General features: G+C 49.0%; 1 protein-coding gene and 1 long non-coding RNA gene across 2 annotated transcripts; one reads left to right on the forward strand and one right to left on the reverse strand.

Moving 5' to 3' along the window:
• The first annotated feature begins 10762 nt into the window (after positions 1–10762).
• Positions 10763–16843, forward strand: LOC120657389. The gene is made up of 4 exons (XM_039935694.1): positions 10763–11506; positions 14805–16146; positions 16319–16411; positions 16538–16843. The coding sequence occupies exons 1-4, from the start codon at positions 11045–11047 to the stop codon at positions 16585–16587; spliced, it is 1947 nt and encodes a 648-aa protein (XP_039791628.1). The 5' UTR covers positions 10763–11044; the 3' UTR covers positions 16588–16843.
• An 81-nt stretch (positions 16844–16924) lies between these two features.
• On the reverse strand, positions 16925–19223 carry LOC120657390. The gene is made up of 2 exons (XR_005668149.1): positions 17367–19223; positions 16925–17280 (listed from the first exon to the last, which is right to left on the reverse strand). It is a non-coding gene; the product is annotated as an uncharacterized LOC120657390 (long non-coding RNA).
• Positions 19224–21430: the final 2207 nt, after the last annotated feature.

Raw genomic sequence — 21430 nt, forward strand, 5'->3', positions numbered from 1 at the left:
GTACACATTCTCTAATCGCACTGCCAAAGAACTCATTAGATTCTTTAGAGCCACTAGCGCGGGCGTTCTGAAGTTAGTTTTATAAATTAATTTTATTGACACCGTAATTAGTGGTCAAAATTATTACTATCGAAATACGATAAGCCCACAAAGATTCTGACAACACCTCATGCCAGCGCCTAGGATATTCATCGATCTTTCTTTTTATGAGCTTAATGAGGCTCTGGTTGGACGCTTCAGCCTGGTCCATTAGCTTGGGCATAATATGGAGATGATCTGATCAGCTTAATCCCCCTGTCATCGGCAAACTTTCTGAATTCCTCTGATATAAAGACCGATCCTCCATCGGTCGTAAAGGTCTGAGGGATCCCAAATCTGTGAATGATGTGCTCTTTGACAAAGCTGATCACATCTCTCGATGCTACCGACCTCATGGACACTGCCTCTACCCCACTTTGTGAAATAATCTGTAGCAGCTAAAACCCATTGGTGACCCTTGCTGGACGACGGGTTGATTTGTCCGATCATGTCCATGCCCCAACCTCTGAATGGCCACGGTTTGATGATCGGATTCATCACTAATGCCGGCACTATCTGAATTTTGCCAAACTTCTGACATCCTTTATAATATTTGAACAATCTTCCAGCATACTGGGCCAGTAATAACCTGATCGCCTAATCAGCCACTTCATCTTATGAGCCGATTGGTAAGTACCGCAGGCTCCTTCATGAACCTCATGCAAGAGCCGATTTGACTCTGAAGGTCCCAGACATTTAAGTAGTAGTCCATTCCAAGGTCCTGTAGAACATGTCATCCCCTATCAGAACATACTTCATGGCCTTGAGACTTATCCTTCTGGGTGCCCCCCGAGCCGAATCCTTCAAGTAATTGAAGATATCGGCTCTCCAGTCTCCGGGTTCTAGAAACTGAACCTCCACCTCGACTCCATCGGCTGTCTCCTTGTAGCCAGAAGCCATTTGTGCCAAATCATTGGCTTCATTGTTCAGAGTCCTGCGTATCCAGTGGAAATTGATGTACCTGAATTGTGACATTAACTCACGGCACTGCATCCATATCGGGAAAAGAGCCTCGCTCTCACACCTATATTCCTCCGTGAGCTGAGAAATCACCAGCTTCGAATCTCCAAAAATTTCCACCGCTTCTGCACCGGCTTCGAGAAGCAATTCCATCCCTTTGCGAACGACTTCATATTCCACCAGATTATTGGTGCACGGGGTAGTCATTCTGATGGAGAAGGAGTAAGTCGCCCCACGAGGCGACACCAATAGAATTCCCACACCGCACCCATCATCACAAGCCGATCCGTCAAAGAACATAGCCCAAGCACGAATAAATAATGCGGGTAATATCAGTGCTGATCCTGTCCGCAACAAGATCCACCAGTGCTTGTCCTTTGACTGCTTTGCAGGCTGGTACCGGATATCGAATTCTGACAATGCAAACATCCATTTTCCAAGTCGGCCTTTAAGGACAAGGGCCGACAGCATATGCTTTATGAAATCCGATTTGCATATGACAATTATTTCCGCCGAGAGAAAAATATGGCGAAGCTTCGTACATGTAAAGTATAAGCAAAGACAAAGCTTCTCGATTTCAGGATACCTGGTCTCGGCGTCTAACATGCGTCTGCTGAGGTAGAAAAACCACCCTCTCTTGGTCGTCATGCTTCTGGACTAGCACCGAAGCAATTGAAGTGTCACCCACGGATATGTACACATAGAACGGCCTATCGTGCTGAGGAGGAACCAATACTGGAGGCTTTGACAAATATTCCTTGATTTCATCGAAAGCTTGTTGCTGTTCTGCCCCCCCAGCGAAACTCATCATCGGATTTGATCTTTACTAACCCCATAAACGGCTCAATGCGTCCGGACATATTAGAAATAAATCGCCTGACAAAATTAATTTTACCGATGAGTTTCTGCAACTCCTTCTTTGTAGTAGATGGCTTCATCGTCTTTACAGCTTCTAGACTCTTTAGGCCGATCTCGATTCCCCGTTCATGTACCAGGAATCCCAGAAACTGACCGGCCGACACACCGAAAGCGCACTTCTTTGGGTTCATTTTGAGCCCAAACCTCCGAGTCCGCTCCAAAACTTGACGCAGATCTTCTAAATGCCCCGCAGCTGATTTGGACTTGACCACGACATCATCAATATAAATCTCTACCAGCTTGCCGATGAGATCATGAAAAATATAATTCATAGCACGTTGGTACGTTGCACCGGCATTTTTCAGCCCGAAGGTCATAACCAAGTACTCGAACAAGCCAACTGCACCTGGTACTCTGAACGCAGTCTTGTTCACGTCCTCTGGGGCCATGAAGATCTGGTTGTAACCAGCATTGCCATCCATAAAATCATCATTTTGTGGCCAGCAACTGCGTTGATCAATGTTTCTGCAACAGGCATCGGGTATTCGTCCTTTGGTGTTGCTCTATTGAGATCTCTAAAATCGACGCAAACACGCCATCGGCCATCCTTCTTTTGTACCGGTACCACGCTAGAGATCCATTCTGCATATCGGCATGGCCTGATGAACCCAACATCCAGCATCTTCTCCACCTCTTTCTTAACTTCTTCTAGGACTTCGGCCTTCATCTGACGTGCTCGTTGCTGAACGGCCGAAACCCTTTCTTGAGCGGGAGCCGATGCTCGACTATGCTTCTATCCAGTCCGGGCATCTCGGTGTAGTCCCATGCAAAGCAATCCCAATATTCTTTTAGCAGTGCAATCATCTCCTCTCGCAAAGCCGGATCCAACTTCTTGCTGATAAATGTCGGTCGTGGCTTATCCCAGGACCGATTGTCAACCTCTTCCAAATCATCAGCTGATGTGAACCCGTATCCGAGTTTGCTGTCGTTTGAAAAATCAGCTGCGAACGCAAGCGAGTCTTCACTATCCACAAGATCAGCGGCAAACACAGGGAGATGACAAGAAAAATTATTTGGCCAACCGCACGGGCTGGCCGCTTCTATACTTCTATTATCATTCAGAGCCAAATAGTTAATGAGTGGCCAACTGCCAGAGCAGGCCATCATGTGTACATGATGTAACAATTCCGACCACAAACAGAATTTTTCTATTTTTTGGTTGCCGATCGCTGGGACCGGCCTCTCTATTTCTATTACACCCCGTGGCTTGCCAGGATGCATCTATTCTGTGAGGCCAGTGGATAAGACCAGCCTCAGTCCATTTTTTGTCGCCTCGATCCGATCACAGTCTTCCAGGGCGATCCCTGAGATCGGCTCTTGTCCTTCCGCATCCCAGGCGTTCATATCTGCGACCGAGACCTCGCTGGGAATCGTCTGCAGAGACCACTTCTACTTCATCGCCATCCCATTGGATGAGGTACTAATGCATTATGGAAGGGATACAACAGTTGGCATGAATCCAGTCCCTTCCAAGCAGCACTGTGTATGTACTCTTGCTGTTAACGATGAAGAACGATGTTGGTACAGTCTTGCGGCCCACTGTCAGTTCCACATTAAGAGCCCCCATCGCCTCTGATGGCTGTCCATTAAAGTCATTAAGCATCACATTGGTCTTGATCAGATCGGAAGAAGAACGACCCAATCGGCGTAGCACAGAGTATGGCATCAGGTTGACTCCGGCACCAGTGTCGACCAACATCCTGTTCACAGGCTTGCCATTGATGAAGCCCTTGAGATATAACCCCTTCAGGTGCTTGTAGCTCTTCTCCTTGGGCTTCTCGAAAATGATTGGCCGTGGGCCGAGATCCAGCTGCGCGATGGCCAATTCCTCCGGTTGGGGTGCTCGAAACTCCGACGGGAGCACGAACACCATGTTCACATCAGCCAATGGCTTCTCATCGGCTTTTGTCTGCTTGGGGCGCCACTCTTTTCTCGGAGGGCACCTTTCCTCCCTTCGCGGTCGTCTGACTTGCTCCGCGAGATCCGGACGCGCTTTCCTCAGCACGTCAAGATACTTTGCTTCTGCCTCTTCCAGATTGCGCAAGCGCTGCCACCCTGCGCTTCTGCGAGCGATTGAGCCCATCAGGACACCACCGTGGGCGATGGTACCTGTCTTCTTCCTCTGGCTCGGAATCACCCCTGGATGGGCGCCTCTCGTGGTCATCCTGACGCGTTCCGGGGGCCAAGCGCCGGAACACCGATGTCTCATCCTGCTGGCGTCCTCGAGGCCTGCACTCCAAGCAATCATCTATAGTAGGCAATCGGCTCATGCCAGAATTCTAGCAATATCTGAAGAACGGGCAGTGCCAGTGGTCGCGTATAGCCTGGCGTCTCCCCAGCGTCCTCCCTGTGCGGTGTTCATACTCGTCCTCCTCCGATTCGTATCGGCGGCGCAACTTGTACTGGTACTGGTACTTTTCCAGAAGCCGATTAGAAGCTGGAAGCTGGTTGCGGATGTGACACACTTGCTCTTCAGTTACATGTCGCTGTTCCAGCTCACGTTCATCCTGCGGCCGTTTGCCAGAAGCGGCCTCTCTCCTCTGCTTGTCATGGCGGCGCGTGGGTCCCACCATGTTGATCTGGAATGAAAAATTCTGACCCGTAGGAGTGAAGTCCGACAACTCTACCACATTGGCTTGTGGGAAAGGCTTCGTGTCGACCTTCATCGTATGTTGAGCCAAATTAATCGGCCTTGCTCGATAGCCGATTGTATCTGACGACGTAACTCCTTGCATTCACCCGTGGAATGAGTGAACGAGTGGTGCCATTTGCAGTAGTCTTCCCTGCAACTCTTGTGGCGTTGGTAGCTTGTGATTTTCAGGGAGCTTCAGCTGTTTTTTTTAGGAACAGATCAAATATCTGCTCTACCTTGGTCACATCAAAGTCGAAGCCCTTCACAAGCCCCTATTGTTTGACCCACTTGCACGGGACAGGGTTTGCCCCCCCCCCCCCCCCGAGTCCACTCTACCACGGCCAGTTCTTGCTCTTCACCAGAGTCATCAGATTCATCCGCCTGGGCCATGTTTACATGGCACTTGAACTTGTCCTGGTACAGCTCAGGATGATAATGCTCGTATGCCGTAAGCTTCTGCACTAGATGCGCCAGAGATGTGAACTCCAACTGAAAAGCCGCATCCTTGATAGGCTTAGCAAGCCCGAGGACAGCCAGATCGACTGCCTCCTTCTCTGTGATGCGCGACGAGTAGCATCGGTTCTTGACTTCTCTGAAGCGCTGTATATACTCCGACACAGTCTCCCCTCGCTTTTTCCTGACCTGGGCGAGGTCGGCAATTCCGGCTTCAGCAGCCTCCGAATTGTACTGGGTATGGAATTGATCTTCAAGCTGCCTCCAAGTCCGAATCGAATCCGGAGCCAGTAATGCATATTATCCAAAAGCTGGGCCTGTAAGGGATTGGCCGAAGAACCGGACCCTCAACGGATCTGACACTGAGATCATCCCAAGCTGCGTTAAGTATCGGCTCACATGCTCGATGGAGCTGGCTCCCTCTGACCCGTTGAACTTGGTGAACTCAGGAAGCCGATACTTGGGTGGCAGTGGGATCAAGTCATAGTCGCTTGGATACGGCTTGGAAAAGCCGATCGCTTTCCTCTTGGGCAGGATGCCGAACTGGTCCCTCAGTATTGCACTGACCTGCTCCACACTAAGAATTCCTGGGGCCGATGGCTCAGCACTCGGCCCAGTAGCGTACTTTGCCAGCCATGCTTGTTTCTGCGCGTCTGCTCCAGAAGCTCCTGGGTTTACTATCTGCACCGAGCGTGTTGGACTGACGCTGTTAGGGATGTAGGCGCATGTGTAGCCATGCGAGATCTCCTTGGGTGGCTCGGTGAGGAATTGGCCTTCTCCAGGATCGCCGCCGATCTTATGGACGACGTAGATCGGCGAGTTTTGTGGTCTTGGGGCCACAAACGAGAACGGCAGCACCGGTCTAGAATGCAACGTAGCTTCCTCTGTGTGACTCCCCAGGGTCGGCCCCGATGGAGAGTACTGGTTCTTGATTATCTCCTGGATGACGCGATGCGCCATGTGCTCAAGCTCGTTCATCAGGCTCTGAGAGTGCCGATGAAGTGCATGGGCCACCATGTAGTTCATCTCCTAACGCAGGGCCCTGGTGCGCTCCTCTGATGGTACAGACAAGTCCACGTTGTCGAGAGCGCCTTCAGGCGAGAACCCCTTCCACCTGATGCCATGGTTGCGGGTCCTCTCAAAAGAGCCGATGAGATCGGCTTCCAGCAGAGCTTTGATCTCATCATACTTCTTCTTGTGTTCCAAAGAGAGCTCTTCATACGTGACGGGCTTGGGAACGGGTTCTTGCTCTTGAGCTCCAATCATCTCTACGGTGGGCGTTGCTGTTGACGAGTGTCCCACCGAGCGTGCCAGAATGTGTTGTCAGTCGAAACCCACCGGCGAGCAGCGACGGGCAACACGAAGAGCTGGGAGGTTGCTGGGGCGCTGGCAGGCACTGCTCCCTCGTCGACGGCCCGCAATTCCGTCACGCGCCTGGAGGATGTGTGAAAGCCGGGCGTGCCACCTGACCTATACCCGATCAGGAAGGTGTAAACGTGCTCCGAACAGTTTCCTGCATACAAAGACACGTGTAAATGTAAGTCCGAGCCGTGGTCGGCTCCCCGGGACGACTCTTGCATCGGCTTTAAAGAGCCGATCGAGTCCCGGTGTCAGATTGGATCTGTCGCATCCAGATATTGATGAATAAAGCAAATAAATATAAAGCTGCTTCAATTAAATCTAACTGATCTAATCCCCGATGGTAACAGCTTCACTGCTAGATCGGAACATCCTACACGTGACTAGGCCTAATGAACATAACAGACAACTAAACCACAACCCAAAACAGAGGCCTAAGAACTAGCAAGAGCCGATTCCCGGAACAATCCCTATCTGGGCTAAGATAAAACATCTATTACACCACCGGATCATCCAATCCGTTTGCAAGGCCTAACCTAGCAGATATTACGCCAACTCTTAAGATAAGAGCAAACCATAATAGATCAAATCTACTAGACATAAAAGAAGCAGGGTGTTGCCTCTGTGCAACTAATTCTATGCGACAAGAACTAGCATGAGATTGAAACGTGACTGCACGGAGACAACATGATATTCGTAGATGATAAGCAACGAACCACAACAGATCTACTAGAAGCCATGCTACGAACATCAAGATAACTAGTACTACTCGTCATCAAAAACGCTTCAGTACGAGTAATACCAAGGTAAAAGCAAGAACAATACTGCCCTGATCGCAAGGAGCGATCAGGGCAGCATGACACTTACTTGGATGAAATCCTAAGATTAGGGGTGGCGATGCGCCGAGAGTTGTTGTTTGCGAGACGTGATGACGCTCTCCTTCATGAATAACAAAAGATACATATTTATAGTCCGGAGACTTGGGAAACAATCTAAACTAATCTTGTCCCGATCGGACTCTATCTCTAACCTTGAACTAAATCTAAAGATACATGGCCCATGTGGCCCAGATGCTCATGCAGGAGCCGATTTACAAGTCTTCTTCAGTCTTCTGCTTTAAGCTCATTTTGATTTCGGCCCATAAATTAATCCTGTTAATTTATGGCGATAACAAGTATCACTGTTGCAAATCATGAATTAAGTATGCTCATTAGATTCGTCTCGCGATTTACAGCCCATTCATGCAAAAAATTTTGTAAATAGACTTCATTTAGTACTCCATGCGTGTATCAAAACATTCGATGCGATGTTTTTTTAAACGGGATGGAAACTAAACAGAACCTATGTCTAAGAAGTATTCGGTTATTACATCAACTTCCATGCTTAAACAACATCCGATGAGACCCAACTATGGACCGAGTCACCGAGAGGACACACTGCTCCACTCAACTGAGCTCTGCCCGTGCAGCAGCTACGACATGTCCTGGCTCCTGAGTCCTGATCCCTTAACATGTCCCCGCGTCAATGGCGCATCATCCATTCACGCTCACAAAGCCATGGCATCCCCGAAGCGACCTGACCAGCAACAGGAAAACGTACGGTACGGCAGCCGGCAACGCAACCGGTATGTGGGAATTTCCGAAGACGATGGTCGTCGTCGTCGTCGTCGTCAAATAGCTCTGGCAGTCCGTGCCCTGGCCCCTGTTTCCGGTTGATGTCGTGCCACTAGAGATTCCCGTGACCGCTAGTAGCAAGATCATTAGCAGCAGCATAAAAGCGAGGAGCATCCCATGGTCATGCACAGCACAGGCTACTCTAGCAGTCTAGCGTCCTGTATAGCTGGGGTTGTTTGGTTTCATAGATTTTTTTTAAGTCCCTGGAACTTTTTAGTATTTAGAAGTATTAAATAAATATTAATTATAAAACATAACTGCAGAACCCTGGGGCTAAACTGCGAGACGAATCTAATGAGGTATCTTAATCTATGATTAGCGAATGGTTACTGTAGCATCACTGTAGCGGATTATGAATTAGTTAGGCTCATTAGATTCGTCTCGCGAAAAAACACTCAGCTGTCAAAAAACATTTATAAACAGATTTTATTTAATACTATAAAATAGTAAGATTCTTTTTGATGTGATAGGGACTTTTGAAAAAAGTTCTGCAGCCAAACAACACCCATGAGGCTGCAGGCTAGCTTGGCAGCGAGACGCGACGCGGCGCCCGGCAGGACTGCATAAATGCGGGCACGTACGAGCGTGGCTGGTCGCCCCGCATCGGGTGCCCCTGACCAGGGTTTACATTATCACTGATACATGATTTATCAGTGCCCTCCGGTATCGATAATCGATTGAAAATCGGTGAAATATCGCTAAAATCGACTGATAAGGAAGATCAAATTCAAATATCGATAATCAATGATTTATCATTGATAATCGATGCAAATCGGTCGATTTATCGAAAATTCGGCTGAGAAATGTATTTAGCAGATGGAAAATAGAAATTTTTATAGTATTTTTATTTGGTTTGTTATGTATGGTATTTTATAAGGTAAATTATACATACATACGTAGCTTACGATAGAATTGCATTAGAAATAAACATGTACATATATTTTGGATATAAATTGAATAAACTATATATACATATTACATATATCCATGTTATGTATAATTATGCAAACCACACAAATAGACATACACCAAATGAAATTGCACATAAATACAAAAAAGTACATAGTCCATACAAACCACATTGTCCATATTAGCATAAATTGACACAAGTTTTATGCAAATTGGTAACAGACTCATATGACCACATCCATAATTCATACAGAAAGACACTTAAAACATCCATTTTTCATAAATGACACTTTTTTATATAATAATTATGTAAACCAATTAGACATTTAGACATAGTTTTTTTTAGTATAAGCATACATATTATAGTCAACATTGAAGCCTATTGTATCCTAACCGATTTAACAACAAGTCAACATTGAATTCTTTCTTCCCACCACTAATATTTAACACTAGTCTACATTGCAAATTATCAGTATAACCATCCATTTGTAGCATAATATACAACAATATAGTAAATACCCCATGCATATTTGGTCAAGTTGGTGAAAGGAAATAGAAAATCAACCAAAATTGTTGAATATCAACTGATTTGCATTGATTATCGATGGATTTGCATCAATTATCAGGCTTTAGTATTGGAAACATTTTTTTGTCTAAGCAAACGGTGGTTGTTTTTAATATGTGACATCATTCTAGACTATAGAGAGGCTCTAGTTTTTTATAGAATTTTTTCCACACTAGTTATAAATTTTTTTGAATTTTTGAAATTTGGATTGAAATCCATCGAAAAATCAATTGATAACGTTTATCGGTCAACATCGGTAACGGTAAATTTCACCGATAATCGCGATTATCGAGCGATTTTGTATTCCATGCCCCTGACACGATCGCGGGCGCGTAAATGAGCACCGGAGGCAGACGCAACGCAACCGATCCGGGCCGGGGGCCCGGGGCCTTCTGTTCTGGGATGTCCGTACCGGCCCGGCCGGCGGGCTTCATCTCATACTGGGGTTGTTTGGTTTGGCAACAAAAGTAGCGTGTATGTTTTTAGAAGAGAATCTCACATACATGAAGTATTAAATAAAATCTATTTGTAAAAAAAATTTAAAGATATGTGTAACTTTTCGCGACGAATCTAATGACGGTAATAAAGCGATGATTAGCTACAGTAATGCTACAGTACACATTCTCTAATCGCACTGCCAAAGAACTCATTAGATTCTTTAGAGCCACTAGCGCGGGCGTTCTGAAGTTAGTTTTATAAATTAATTTTATTTAACACCGTAATTAGTGGTCAAAATTATTACTATTCTTAATACGCTACCATTATAACGCAAACCAAGACCATTCTCTCGGACAGAGCGCACCGTCGCGAGCAAGAGAACCGGATCTTTGTCTGCTGGTGGCGGCGACGCGCCGGCCGCGGCACAAGGTATGGCTCCCGGACACTGCGCCGCGCACGCCACCGTGCGTCCCCGCTTCGCGGTGGGCGGTGGCGGCAGCGGGCCGAGTTTACGTGCCCATGCGAGATGTGACCGACCCGCCTCCCTCGGTGAGTCGGTATTTGCGTTGAGCTGCATGGCGCTTGATTTAATTTCAGGCGGACAGACAACCGGGCCAGCCTATTTAACCGCTCACGCCAACCTAGGCCGTCCTGGTCCACGCCAAGTCCGCGCGGGGCCGCCGGGCCGGCCCACCCAAACGTCCCCACACCGAGCCGTCAAGCCAACAAAGCCAACCTGCGATCGCGAGGCGGAAGGCTTCCCCAATTAATCCCATCTCGCCCGGCCGTCGGTTTAGCAAACGAACCCACCGGTCGCCGCCGCGCGTGCGCCCCACGACGCCACCGCTGGCCGGCCCGGCATCGCCTGCCCTTCCCCGACCACAAAGTCAAAATCCGGAGGTGAAATCCAACCCTGCGAGAGCTAGCCGAGAGCCACCGCCACGTCCCATTTCTTCCCACGCGCGCGTGCACAGGAGCCGGCCGACGTGACGACCAGCCAGACGAACCGCGTGCGCGCAACAACGAGGCCGTCGCGGCGATCGACGACCGACCGGGATCATGGCGCGCGGCCGCGGCTCCGGCGGCGAGGAGGCGGTGGACCTGTGGGCGATGGTCTCCGAGCTGGAGCGGCATTTCGCGGGGTACAAGCAGCGGCTCGCCGAGCGGGGCGGCACGGCGGCGCGCGAGCGCGACGGCGACGCTGCTGCGGCCGCTTGCGACGGCACGGGCGGCGGCGGCGGCGTGTACGGGGCGTCGCAGTCTGACGAGGCGGGAGGCCGCGGCAGCAACAGCAGCGACGTGAGGGGGAGGATGTACGAGGCGTACGTGCGGCGGAGGGACGAGCGGCTGCGGGAAGGCTGGCGCGCGCGCATGGAGCGCAAGGAGGCCGAGGTCAAGGCGCTCTGGGCGCAGCTCGAGCTCACCGGCCGCGCCGGCGCGGGCGCCGAGAGGGCGCCCGGCGGCGGCCACCCGACGACGACCACCACGACGACGGACGACGGCGCGGCCGCCGGAGACGAGGTAGGTAATTCTGTTACGTGCCCTACCATCCCAAGCTGCACGTTTTCCTGGTTCGCGGTTGTTCGCCACGACACGTTGCCGTCTCTTTTTGGCTTCCCTCCCTCCCTGAACGGTCATTTTTTAACGGTTCCATCTCGTTTTTAGAAGAGGGAAGAGCTACTGCCACGTTTTGCATCTCGAGTTTTCCATTTACCAGCTTCGTGGATTACTCCCAACTTGATGGTCCCTTTATTTCTTCGGAGGCGTATGGAGCTGGTCTTCACACGATTCCACTTGATCCTTGTGATGATCGAGCTATGGGGTGTAGGGTGGGCGACGCATCGATGATCCGATGTGACGCATTCCGGTGATTTGCCCTCCGTTCATAACGTCCAGCAGAAAGTAGAATTCCGGGCTTCCTTTCTTCAGCATGCGCTGCTGCAATTTTCCAGAATCCAAATTCGAATGTTCCAAATTGGAGAGAAAGAATCCATTTCCATCCAAAAGGTAAATGAGAGAGAGAATGAGAGACCGAAGCCGGCGATCAGAGGGGGGTGAATGGGAGCCGATCAAAATTTCTTCCGAAATTCGAATCGTCGGACTATGTCCCAAAATCACCCAATCCCTCAAGCGTTCTGACCAAAGTTTGGAGTAACTATTGAAAAGCTAAACCAACACAAAAGGCCTCGAACGAACGAGCGAAACCACGAAGCAAATCGGAAGCGAATCGGAAAAACTGCAGAACCGATCTGCCTGGACCGGTCTGACCGGTCGCGGCTGTTCAAAAACTAGCAGACCGGTCTGACCGGTCTTGCCTACCGGTCTGACCGGTGGCACCCAGAAAACCCCCGAAAACTTGGATTCAAACGATAAATCTCAACCAAACGACCATGAAAATCCATGAAACTTGGGGGATTGCTTCGCCCCTACCCCGTGAACATATTCCCAAGAGATCTCGTCCTAAAGATAAAAGAATCTCGAGAATTCGAGGGGAGATCAAGAAGGATCGGGGTTTTCTCAAAAACTCAAGAAATCCAATTCAGAAGAGCTCGTGATTCCAGAGGGTTTGGGACAGAATCAGAAGCACGAGAATCACAACAAAGAGCTCATAGAATCCTAGCAATCATGTGCACCAAAAACGAAATCGAAATCCATCACACAAGAGCATAAAAACTAGGGAATTGGATTGATTCGAAAGCCCAGAGGGCACAAGGAGGATGGGGCCTCCTTTCCCAATCAAATCCAATACAAAGTCTCACAAATCCATAATCAAAACCTACTCTAAAGAGAGGAACAGAAGGAGGGAGACACAGGGGCGGCGGCCTGGAGAACAAAGGAGTCCACAAACAGATTACAAAAGCCGCAATTAACCTAACACAAGTGAAGGGGTATTTATACCCACGGGACCGGTCAGACCGGTTGGTTAGACCGGTCAGACCGGTGCCAGGGACCGGTCAGACCGGTTGGCCTGCAGCACCCCCTGTACACGATCTCATCCGACGGCCGAGGTTCTTTCTTCAAAACGAAGTCTTCTCCGCGATGCCGCCATCTTGATGAAGATCAGGTCTGCGGTTTTGAGGGGTCCGCGAAACCCGGGTAGGTGGCCGGTTTTGAGAAAACCGCCAAAACCTCACGCGCGGGAAGATTCCCGCCTCCACGCCGTGGCCCTAGACGCCGTTCCCGCCTCGGCCTTCTGACGGACCTAGACGCCGCCCGACGCCCGTCACCTCCTCGCCCGCAGCGAGGCCCTAGACGCCGCCCGACGCCCGTCACCTCCCCGCCCGCAGCGAGGCCCTAGACGCCGTCGACGCCCGTGCCTCCACGACTTGGCGTCTTCAACCGTCGTCCGTCTCCTTGGTTTTGTGGCGCAAACCAAGAAACCCGCTTTCCGTCGCCGCTTGCGCCCTTGATCCAGGAGTGGACGCCACAGCTGCCGCCCGGTCTGAGCTCCGGTCCCGGCTGCCCTTCACCGCCGTCCACCGCACGGTCCATCGGCCACAGCACCTCCACGGCAGCTCCCCGTCGACACTCGACGCCCGTGTACCTGCAATCCAAAGACCAAGCGCATGATCACACCGCACGGTTGACAATTCACTCATCACAGACAGGATAGAATACTCTCGTTTCTCAGAGAAAAATAAATATGGGTGGACAAACAATTAGTTTGGGAGCAGAGCCTGGCAGTGGCAGCCAGCAGCATCCAGATTCCGTGCGTCAATAAAAGCACGTCACGCTTAGAACCTGAAGCCTCTTCCATGCATCACCAGGTTCCAAATGGCCTTCCCATGTGAAGCCTTTCCGTGTGCCTATCCCCTCGGGGTTAGGCAGCGTCATGTTCGGACTTGGGTTGTCGACAGCAACTTCTCGTGTCGTACGAGACGTCGTCGTGATTATTGAATGAACGCGCGTGATCACGTACGCCGCCTGCGCCGTGGTGGTGTTCATGGTTTACTGGTACCTCTGCTTAAGCACGGGTTCGATCGTTCCAACAAGATAGACTAGTACCTGTGGTGTGGAGTTACTCCGTAATTGCTTGGTAGATTGCTGCCGTGTGGAAGAGTCAATCTCCATTTCGTGACATGACCCCGTCCGTGTCGCCGCGTGTCGGCTGCCGAAAGTTGAAGACCCGGGGAGAAATGCTATTCGCGCGTGTCATTCAAACCAGGGTTCACATTCCCGGTGCTACTGTAGCGAAAACCGTTTATTTTAAAAAAATTTGACTTTTGTATTTTTAAATTATGAACCGAAAAATATTAAAAACCGGACCGGTTTTCACCTCCCGGCCATCACCGGGAACAGGAAATTTTCCCGGTTTTCGGCCTTCCCGGACCGGGAATGTGAACCCTGATTCAAACACGTTGCGTCGCCGTCGCATATAAATATACGGGTCGGCTGGTCTGACTTTTTGGTTGAAAATTTTAACGTTATCAGGTGATTGTTCCCATTGACTTGAGAGAGAGAGAGAGAGAGAGAGAGAGAGAGAGAGATGCTTTACTTCGTAGCTGGAATTTCAGAAAATTGAAGTATAGTAGGACTAGTTTTCAAAAAGAAGTATAGTAGGACTCGTGACAAAAAAAACATTTTTTTTCAATTTTGCAGTTTGTCCGGTTTGCTTGGAGTTTCAATATTGCAGTTTGTCGGGTTTGCTTTGAGTTCCATCTCTTTCATAGGGTGCATAAGAATTTTAGACATGGAAAAAAAGTTAATGATTGGTTTGAAATTCCACTGAAATGTAAGCAAAGCAGTCGCGTGAATCCAAGAAAATAAATTTATGCCAGTATATGTTGTTTGTTTAACTGGGTCGCTGTGGCGCGTGCAGAGGAAAACTGAGCGGAACGACGACGACAAGAGAAGAAGCTCGGACACTGCTCTTGCTCCGAGGAGGATCACCGGCAAGAAGCATGCGCGGACCAGGAGCTTCTCGTCGTCCATCACCACGAACCGCTCCGACGCCGGGAGGCGGCGGGCGCTGTCGCAAGAACCGCCACCGTCAGAGCCACACTCCGCTGCGGAAGCCAGGAAAGATAACCGAGCGCGCCCGGCCGGCGGTGCGGCGGCAACCACCGGGACGGCGAGACCCAGGACGTCTTTGCGTCGCAAGAACTCCGTCAAAGGACACGTCTCAGCGGCGCCGAAGCTGCCTCGCTCTCTGCCCCGACGGGCTAGCTCCGGCGGCCTCGAGGCTCTCAGCAGAGAGGCTGTTCTGCCGATCGCCGATGCGCCTGCGTCCGTGCAGAGCAGCTCGAGCGAGTGTGCTGCCCATGGCGAAACCCCGAACGCTTCTCCGCCGAGGCCGTTCATCGTCAAGGACGACAGCGGCGGCGGCGGCGGCGGCTGTGCAGCGGACGAGCGAGACGCCTCGCCGGAGTCAGATCGCAGCGAGGTGGTCCAAGCCGTGTCAGATGGCAAACCTGGAGCGAAAAATGCTGACGTCGAGGAACTCTGCGAAGAGTTCGAAAAGGTTGGCGCCTCTCCTGACAAGCTTGGCAATCCCAGCGGAGAGATCACCAGCGACTCGGAGACCGAGCCGAGCTACGTCTACATCATCAACAAGGACAACGCCGACGAGCACGCCATGACAATTTCTGAACCTTTGAAATCTGCTGGTTCGGATGATGCGCTAGATTCAGACACGAGGACAAACGAAGAGAACGGCGAAGACATGCCGGCACCAGCCGACGCCACCGCCGCAGAAATCGCGACGACGAATGCCGAGGAAGCGCCGGCGAGAGAGAGCTCCGACGAGTCTTTGTTCTCTGTCAGGTCAGGGCTGAGCGCGCGGCCATCGTGCAGCTCTCGGGATCAGTCCATCGAGAGGCTGCTAGAAGCAGACGCCGTTCTTCTGCGGAAGAAGCGCGAGGAGCGCGCCGAGAAGAGCACGCCGCCTAAGACTCCGGGCAGAGCGGGGAGTAGGGTCTCCGGCGCGGCGCGGTCGCCGAGAGGTACAGTGAGGGGATTCAAGAAGTTCCTGAGCTTCGGCAAGAAGAACAGAGGCCGGGATGTCACCGTCATCGACTGCACGTCGCCGTCGGTGCCCTCGCTGGCGGAAGACGACAGCACGAGCGGAGGGTGGCAGTCCGCTGGTTCGATCAAGCCCAGGATGGGCTCCTCGGATGCTGCCTCTGATGATACAGACCATGGCTACACGGTGTCCCCACGAGGTAATTTTAATGCCCTTTTCTTCGGAATTTCTTCATGCCATTAAAGCATTCCTATGATTTTTTTATTAAAAAAAAGTGTTCGTAAAATTTAAACAGAGCTTCACATACTCTTTTCATAATCTGTAGAAGTACTCTTTAACTATGACACTAACAACTAGACCGGCTGGTATAGTTTCAGCAGCTTGCTCTTTACAAAGCCTTGTAGCTGCTTCTCCTGCAAAATCTGAACTAGCTGAGATAGTTCCACAAGAGAAATCACCCAAAGGTAAACATCTATTTTCCTATATTAAAGTCTTGACACTTATTCGTTGTGTGTAGTTTCTTTAGGCCATTTTTCTTTTCATTTTTCTGGCACCGAACTTATGCATTCTTTTTTATTTTGCAATTGCAGCTCCACGATCATTCTTCTCATTTCGTTCGCTCAACTGTGGAAGGGGTTGATTCAAGGCGTTGCCAGTGTAGCCACTGTAAATTTTAGAAATAAAGGTTTCAAAATTAGGTTGCTGTGTGAAATCTGATGTAATTTGTGCCTCACGTGCTGCTTCCTTGTCTGATGCCGGTACGAGTTTGTGGAGTGATCTTCTATCCGGCCAGATGTATACATCAATAGTAGATTTACTGTTGTTTGTACAGATCCATCCATCGTGCTCATGCATGTATGGAAGGCCAGAGATGGAGTTGCTCTGAATCTTCTCCAGTTTTCTCTGGTACGTGTTCTTATCATGGTTCATGAATGGTCGCAACCAGATTTGTGATGTGTTTGATAACAGCAGCACCGTGACAGAGAAATGAACACTTTGTATACACGCGTGTTGGTTAGGGCACCCATGTTCCTAAACATGGGATTCTGACATTAGTCCAATCTTTCACTATCTCAATGTGGAAAATATTTGGAATTGTCACGAAATGGATGATACTAATGCATTTCGATATGATGATGCTAGTACTGATTTTAGAAGCTAGGGACTATGCTAGGAACAGCGAAATGGAAGACACAATTATTTGGCCACTCGTGGAGGAACAGATGTCCAGCTCCAGCATCTGATCGATTGGACACCCTGGGAACTGGGATGTACTAAAACACTGGTCACCGATCGGTGCCTTCTGCTTGCACGTAGAAGCATCTCCTGATTCCTGTGGTAAAAAGGAAACATAGGCATGTCATGAACAATCTCGAGTACATACCTGAGTTGGAACAGTATAGAGTTGGGAAGATATACCTGAGTTTTTTTGTTAATTTCCAGGTTTCAGTCGCCTACTTCATCACCCCTTTCAATCTATACGTACTAGGAGGCATTGGCCGGCAAAATTATAATTTATTTTCCACTCCACTCCATATGCATTGAGAAAGAATGGATGTATCCAAACAAGACCGTATCTGAGAGCAGTTTTGAAATGCAGAATTTTCATGTGCTGGATTAAAAATAAACATAGGATATACTAATTTATCTATTATCTTATTATTTGGCCAACAAACGGAGCCTCCGCATTCGCTCTCAAGGGCTAGAAATTCTCACGTTAATCGGAGAAAAATATAAAAAATAAAAATTACCCACCACCGTCATTATAATAAAATTAGCATAAAATACCCTTATGCCTAATTAAAAATCACCCACCAATGTCATTATGAAAAAATAAATATAAAATACCATCTAGCTATGTATGAGTTACAAACATACTATTAATAAAAATTAAGGCTAACAACAATCAATCAAAATAAAAAGAAAATAAGAATAATTAGATGCATAATATTATTAAAGCTCAACAAAACAAATTATTATTATAGGTAGATCATATTTGAATTTTTTAACCAACAATAAAACATAATTTACGATAATGAACAGGGTGATGTATGATAACAAATAGTATAATCTTTAAAAATAGAAAATGCACGGATTATATGCCTAGTTTTGCACGAATTGGCAGTCCTACAAGAATTCAAAACGTAGGAATATTTTTAGTGAAGGCTTTGGATGCAACACAAAAATTCAAAGAGGTACAAAAGAAAATGTACATTAGGTCCGACGTCATGTTATGTTTTCCTCCAAAATTCATATGGTGCAATCCTTTATTAGAACATGCAGTAATTTTTGCTACATGATCGCAATCCACCAAAAAATCCATGGCTTCCGTATTCGCTCCAAATAGGGTCTAAATTACTTTTCTGCTGGATCGAACCACTGGACTAGTATGTATATAATTTACTCGAAATATTAATCTTCAAGCATCCAAACCTAGCCATGCCTGCTAGAGCTACCTAACGACCCTAGTCCAACTAGCCTAGCTAGTTCTATTCCCCCGGTCAGCTATACTGCACACCTTACTGGCCACCGAGTGAACCTTACATTGGGGTAGACTGAAAATTTTGTTGTAGTTTCCTTAAAAAGAATCTTGTAATGACAGCTTACTGTAGAAAAATAACCATTTCTTTATGCAAAGCTGAAAAAGGTGCCTAATACTGTAGGAATTCAACTTTAATTCTACAGGAGAATGGTCATATAATACGGCGCCACTTGGCAATTTCAGGTGAAGCAGTTCAAATCGATGCGTCTTAGTGTTACTTTGGACAACCTACTAGCGAAAAAAGATTGTGACCACACAAGAACTAAAGATTTCATGGAAGTTTCAACGAGCTCCAATGACAAATGTCTAAGTCAAGGATTCGTCGAGCACCATCTATGACCTTGCCACTGACCACCACCAACCTTTAGTTTCCAGCTACTCTCATCTCATCTAAGAATTCCTGCCTAACCAAGAAATGGAGCACCTGTGTGCTGTGTTTTCTTACCAACAACGCATCCGCCGTCGATCCGCCGCTGGCTGATGAGATCGAGCTAGCTCTCCCACCCATTAGCTTATTAGGGGGCGTTCGAACCGAGATGGATCGACGGGGCGAGAATCCATGATGGAGAAGGAGCGCACGTGCTGCGATCGACCATGCACACATGCAGCGGGCTGCCGGCCGGCCGGCCGATCGACCAAGCACGTGCCCTGCTTCTCCAGCAGGGGTTTGCTCGCCCCTCATGAGGCACTGCGAACAACTGAAGCAAAAATGGAATGCTAGATGAGCTAGATTGGCAACTAGCTAAGCTATACTTGCAGTGTTGGCAGGCATGTGTGTGTATATATAGGCAGCAAGGGCGAGTGGTTTGTGTGGTGGCAACTGGCAAGGCATGGCTATCTATCGCGAAAGGGCCAAGCTTTCCGGTGAAAGGGAGGCCACACCTGCCGCCGCCTCGGATGCTTTGCTTTCCATGGATGAATTGGCAGACCACCAAACCTGTGGGATCTCAAATTCTCCATCGGTGCCATCTCCCCGGCCGAGCTAATAAACCGGACTTAGTTTAAGAAGAATCCCCCAGCAGGTTGCAGACTTGCAGAGTTGCAGTTAGTCGCTATCTAAACTGGATTCTTTAACAAGACAAGGTTTTACTTGGACTGCTGCTTTTGCGCTTGTTTAAGTAAAAAAAGAATGCTCCTTTTACTCGGCGATGACGGCAGTAATGCTAGTTTAACCGGCCGGTCGGCCCGGCCCTGCGACGGCGACCGTCAGCTTGGCCGGGGCGCCTAGCTCCTCCAGAACGCAAGCTAACAGGTTCAGTTCACCATCGGTTTTCTTAATCGCAGCCACATGTTTAACCTAATCGACTCACTTACTTATCTTGTCGCAGGCCGGACGCCGGCACTGCCGCCGGCGGCCAGATAATTAGATAGCAGCAGGGGTGGCACACTGGCACTGGCACAGGGCGGTTCATCTGTTGCTGGTGCGTTCATGTTCATCCACTCGATCATCCGCTGGTCATCGTGCCAACTTGCAGCTGAACAGCAACTAACTCAAATGCTGCCGGAAGAGGACGATGGGATGCAGACAAAAGTTCAGAGCGCAAGCCACAGTGTGGTGTGGCTACCGCTAAACCAGGGCACGCGCGACGCTGCCGTCGACGCCCGTGATGTTGATGTCAGTTAGAGCGTGTTGTCTGTCCGGGCCGGCACCGCCATGTTCATCAAATGAGACCTTAATTAACATGGGATTAAGCCACAGATGACGATGGTCAGCTGCCGGATGCCCTCTTGGTGGTGTAACAATTGGCGCATCCGTGTTGGGGCGCTAGCGTCTGACCACGCGAGTGCCGCCGCGGGTGCGGACAAGGTTCTCCGGAGCCGGTGGCATCGGATCGCATGGCGTGCGCGCGCGGGACAGCGACGGGAATCCTAAACAAATGCACGCGCGCTCCCCGGTTGGTGTTGTGGGTTGGGAACTTGGGCGCCCCAGCCCGGTGTCGAGAGGTAGGAGTTGAACAGGGGTCAATGATATATCAGATGCGTTCATCCTCTATTTGATGCGAGAAAATCGTAATTATAGAACACCAAATAATGAACTTCTCAATTATAGGATACACTAAATATGGACTTTGCCGGATGATCCTTGAAACATTGTTCCTTTGTTATGCATAACATTTAGCACTTTTAATCCATTTATTAATCTAAAATAGATATATTTTGGCATCCTAGGACCCTCTTTTTTTTGAGTTACATCCTAGGACCCTCTTGCTCTTGTACAACATCGATTCATATGTAGATAGAAGTGTCTTGAAATAAAGATGATGGTGACTCTACATAGCGAAATTCATTTTGTAAGGGTACGAACTTCATGATCTAAGCGAACTGCGTGATCTAAGCGAAGTGAGCTCGATATCAACATAGGTTCAAACCGTCACTCCGTGGTTTCTTCTAGTTGGTGTATATAATGAAATGGTCGTAAGGCTGTGTGTTTGCCGTCACACTTTTTAGGGGGTGCATTAGCACCCTCTAATGATAACGTAGCTTCGCCCCTGCGCCACCCACCGATGTCGCGTCCTCGCCGCCATAAGAGACGGCCTCCTCGGCATGTGCCATAGCAGCCGCCACCGCCATCTGAGAGGAGGCTGAGCGAAGGGAGTGGAGGAAGCGTGTAAGCCGCGCGCATACTGTCTACCACCTCCTTACACAAGAGGAGCTGTGAATGATGGCTAGAGCGATGGCTAGAGCTGACGCGGGGAAGCTGGATCCGAGGAAAACCAGAAGAAGTGACTAGAGAGATATTGGGAAGAATAAAGTTTCCGAAGCGTAGATATTTGGGAAAAGTCCGGTTTACACCCTCCAACTATCGCAAAAATCCGATTTTCAATCTTCAACTACGAAACTAGACAACATAGGTCATCCAACTGTCAAAATCGGGCAAATTTGGCCCCTGTGGTGGTTTTGAAGGTAGTTTTCCATTTTGTGAGAATTAAAAAATATTCAA

This window comes from Panicum virgatum, chromosome 1N (assembly GCF_016808335.1).
Source record: "Panicum virgatum strain AP13 chromosome 1N, P.virgatum_v5, whole genome shotgun sequence".
NCBI lineage: Eukaryota > Viridiplantae > Streptophyta > Magnoliopsida > Poales > Poaceae > Panicum > Panicum virgatum.